We start from the raw sequence: 4,380 nt of genomic DNA on the forward strand, positions 1-4,380 counted from the left end.
CTACTGGGTATTGTACTTTTCTGGGAGGAAATCGGATTACTTGGAGAAGTAAGAAACAAACTGTTGTTGCCAAGTCTAGTGCAGAGGCTGAATATATAGTCATGGCACACACATCATGTGAGCTTATGTGGATTAAGCATTTACTTGAGGAATTAAGATTTGTTGTGAAGCTGCCTATGACTATGCATTGTGATAATCAAGCAGCAATTTACATTGCCTCCAATCCTGTGTTCCATTAGCGAACCAAACATATTGGAGTAGATTGTCATATTACTTGGGAGAAAGTAGAAGATGGTGTAATTGCTACTCCATATGTTTCTACAAGAGTCTAGATTGCTGATATGTTTACCAAAACTTTATGTAAGACTAGTTTGGGTTCTTTATGTAACAAGTTAGGATTGTATAATATATATTCTCTAGCTTGAGGGGGAGTGTTATGAGTAATAGGGGCAAAACAGTAATATCATGTACTTTATATATAAATAATATTTTGTGTTAGGGTTGACTTATCAAACCCTAAACACCTTCACCGTAAACAACAATTTATTTATTTTAAATTTAATAAAATAAATTTATTGATTAAAAATAGACCAAGTAAAAAGGGGCAAACAAGAATTGTTTTGAATTTCTTCTTGAATTTAATAAGGCCTAATTTAGGGATCTATTAGCGCTTACCTGAAAACCCAGAGTGAAAAGTGAGAGAGCACATCAAACAATCACACATTAACCAATAAAGACAGTTAATTGTTTAGGTTCAAAAAGTAAATTGTTACCATATATATATATATATAGAGAGAGAGAGAGAGAGAGAGAAGTTAAAAAGAATAAAGGAATCAAATTTTAGGAGATGTATGTTAGTCATGTTCCACATTGAATCCTGAAAAACAGAGTAAAAACTAGAGAAAAGAATACCTGCTTTAGGTAGCATATGACTCCAACATTAACCAGTTCTCCTACATCACTTTCTTTACTTTGTGACAGCTTCTCTCCTTCTACCCATCCTGTGGTAAGAACCTTTCTTGAAGTATATTTCTGGTAGGTTTTGGGTACAACAACCTGAAACACACAAGCTTTTTAAGAAGTATTAGACATAATCTCCCACAGATTAAGATAAAAATCCCCAACAAATGAGATTTTTATACAAACAAAAAGATGAAATAGAAAATAATAATCAATAGATAAATAACATACTATCGTCACTTACCAGAGTACATGAACTGCAAATTTGAAAAGGCACATACGTGAATGTTATAAGACTAAGGGACTGATTAATTGCAGTCTATTGGTAATTATGTCAGCAGAAAATCTAGTCTAAACCTATTCCCGGGCATTAATAAACATATACTTCACATGCCAAGGTTTTCACAGTCAGCCGGCATCACAGGCTCACAGCTCATTTGAAGAATTTGCATCATGTTATTGCAGGTTTGATATCCAAAATAACCATAGGCATTTCATACCCAAGGATTGGCATGAAAGTAAATATAAGGAACAGACCCTTTCGCTTCAAGCATATCTATCATTGTTAAATGTAAACATGGCAAAATGGCAGTTGAGGGACATTATCCTGGAGACAAAAACTTCATTCCTTTACAGAAGAATGTCATACTAGAAAGGCACCTGAGTCTATATAAACTATATTGACTGTTAAACATTGCAATGGGACCATGACAGCTATTGTTAAACAGCATGCTCATTTGAAAATGGTCAATAGACTAGTCCTACACAAAGCTTAACCGAATTTAGAACATCTTGCCCATGCTTTATTTTAACCTGACCATTTCAGTTATTTCATTGCCTAATTTACACCTTTTAGCATTAGTTCATGATATGTAAACAAAATAGAAGTTTCTAACTAAGCTTGACAGCATAAATCAACAGAAACTTCTTGAACCATAATAAAGTATACATTCAGAGTTTTTAGAAAAACCTGAGGAAGGTCCTTCTTCATCATTTCAGCAAAGAGTTTTCCATTTTCCCCTTCATTAACATAATCTAACTCTTCGAAAAAACGAGCGGCCCATTCATCAACCAATCCGACTACATCTACTGAGATCTGAAAAATATAAGCAGAAAGCCAAGGGATGGGGTGTGGATAAGCCACTATTGCTAACTATAGTTACTCCTTCAAAAGAGGGGAATTGTTTTTAAGAAAGAGATAAGTGACTAAAAATCAGATCTGCATAACACTACCTGTGGAAACTTCCGCAGAACCAAACCCAAGTTCCGTATGACGTACAAATCGACTGTAACCGTCTCAAGAACAAACGGCCTTTGCACTTTGACAGCCACCAGATCCCCATTTTCCTTCAAACGGCCCTTATACACCTGTCCAAGAGATGCTGCCATTGCAGAATAAAGAATAAATACTTTGGAACTAAGTGAACTTCAGAATTCTAGTATATAAAAGGTATCTGGGAGGCTACCAGCAGCAATTGGTGAAGATGATAGCTCAGAATAGACATTATTCCATGGCTGACCAAGTTCCTCCTCAATAAGAGCCATAGCTACATCATCTGGAAATGAAGGAACCTTCACGTATCATTAAACAGAATATCAGCTATGAAGTGGGGTACCTAATATATATAAATTCATACAATATTAAGCAGAAATCAAGCTATGTGGCATCTCTCCTCATTTGACAAGTGGAGATCTGAGGATGGATTGGATATGTTACAAGATTGGGACTGTAATGTTATGTATTGTAGTTTCATTTACCAAAAAATAAGAAAAGGGGAAGGGGAAGGGGGGGGAAGGGGAGGGGGAGGGGTTTATATAATATTTATAGAGTTGAAAATATAAAAACTTGATATTCAAGTTCATATTCAATTGCATTAACTGCAACTGACAACAGGGACAGGACAAGCCTTCCCAATGTCTGCCTAAGTAAAACATGAAGTTTAAAGGCCTTCTCCACAAGCTTGGCTCATCCTGATTTATTAAGAACACCATGATCCAAAGCTTGTGAGCCACCTTGGACACTTTCCTTTATAGATCTTCTAATAAGACTCATACCTCACAATTCAAACAGTGCTGGAAATTAGCTTAATCCACAAGCCCAGATTGTTTTTTGTTGTTTTTACACCCATAATTTACTGCCCATTTAAAAAGGCCTCACTGACTGATCAAAGGTTGTATCCAGTGTACGAAGCTCCCACTTTTGTGAGGTTATGGAAGGCAGCCTTACCCCCAATTTGTTTCAATCAAAAAGCCTCATTGACCGATCAAAGGTATTAGCTGAAATTATGTCAAAGATGTGTAAATTCTAGCAGATAAATATATATTTAGGCAACATAATGCAACTGAATATTCTTGTAATGTACCCATCTTTATTCTAACATAACTGAATGTTATGGATATCCTATAGACATGGTTCTTTTGGGCGGGGTCGTGTATTTGAGATTTACTCGATTGGGTGGGTACACGAAATCTAAGTGGCTCTGACTTGAAGAGGCTCTTTGTCATCCAAAAAAAAAAAAAAATCCCCCCTTTTGTCTTTAGAAGATCTCAGCATAGGGATAGTACCTTTGATCAAATGCAATCATGTCACTAATGGAAAAGAAAACTAATAATAATAAATAGATAAAAAAACACAAGCACTTACCTTATCACAAAGTTTTTGCAGCTCAATCATTGCAGAAGGTGACAGTATATCTGGTCGAATGCTCAATGCTTGACCAAGTTTGATATATGCCGGACCCAAAGAGGTAACAATTTCCCTTAACTCAATTGCTCTAGCAACTTCATTCTGATTATGGAAAAGCAATTATAGAGAGAAAAAGCATACATTAAATGAGAAGTTGCTTTTAAAGATTGGACATAAACAAACTTATCCAAAAAAAAGAGAGATTGGACTTGAAAAAGGGCTCATTTCAAACTTGTAGCTGCACTAAGACCAATTAAGGAACACTACAACTACATGCAAGTTTTTTGAAAGCATATCTGCCTCATAATTTGCAATGCATGACATCAATTAATGGAGGAATCCCATAGCAGGAAAAGGAGCTTCAAGGTGAAAGTTATTGTCATTAATCAATGCAGTTTAAAACTGAAAGATCTTACATCCATCACAAGAATTTAAAAAGAAAAAAATAAAAATAAAAGGATGCAGCCCTACTACATGGGAAGAACATGAGATTCACAAGAAAAAAACAAAGATCTAAGAAATCCAAAAACAAGAGGTAAAACCTACTATGGCTCTCATCCAATTGAAGAGTGATCTCAGAACATCTCAATTTAAGTAATGAAACTTCAGTTCCAACAAAGGTCATAGCATTTCTATCCCTCCAAATGCACACATCAAGCACAAAGAGATAGCATTCCACACATCCAAACATTGATGCCTCTTTCTTTTATTTGGTCTCTTTTTTGTAACTTGGA

At 35.5% G+C, this 4,380-nt stretch overlaps 1 protein-coding gene across 3 annotated transcripts; it reads right to left on the bottom strand.

Annotated features, from left to right (window-relative positions):
- Positions 1 to 843: 843 nt before the first annotated feature.
- Positions 844 to 3,767, bottom strand: LOC136067873 (uncharacterized). 3 transcript variants are annotated; one of them, XM_065774242.1, is made up of 5 exons: positions 3,605 to 3,767; positions 2,427 to 2,532; positions 2,194 to 2,342; positions 1,931 to 2,056; positions 844 to 1,056 (listed from the first exon to the last, which is right to left on the bottom strand). In XM_065774242.1, exons 1-5 carry the CDS (start codon positions 3,632 to 3,634, stop codon positions 859 to 861), a joined length of 609 nt encoding a protein of 202 aa, XP_065630314.1. In that variant the 5' UTR covers positions 3,635 to 3,767; the 3' UTR covers positions 844 to 858. The 3 variants fall into 3 exon arrangements, with proteins under 3 accessions (XP_065630314.1, XP_065630316.1, XP_065630318.1); XM_065774244.1 differs by having other exon boundaries at positions 2,427 to 2,516; positions 3,605 to 3,764; XM_065774246.1 differs by having other exon boundaries at positions 916 to 1,070.
- Between the last annotated feature and the right edge of the window lie 613 nt (positions 3,768 to 4,380).

The sequence above is a fragment of the Quercus suber genome, unplaced genomic scaffold (genome assembly GCF_002906115.3).
Source record: "Quercus suber isolate HL8 unplaced genomic scaffold, Cork oak 2.0 scaffold_7, whole genome shotgun sequence".
Lineage (NCBI taxonomy): Eukaryota > Viridiplantae > Streptophyta > Magnoliopsida > Fagales > Fagaceae > Quercus > Quercus suber.

Bases quoted from the DNA above. Each gene is read 5' to 3' on its own strand.
- LOC136067873 (XM_065774242.1), bottom strand. From the start codon at position 3,634: ATGATTGAGCTGCAAAAACTTTGTGATAAG. The intron at 2,533-3,604 runs GTAAGTGCTTGT...TGATACGTGAAG, and splicing joins TGCAAAAACTTTGTGATAAG to GTTCCTTCATTTCCAGATGA. The intron at 2,343-2,426 runs GTAGCCTCCCAG...CTGCAATGGCAG, and splicing joins ATCTTCACCAATTGCTGCTG to CATCTCTTGGACAGGTGTAT.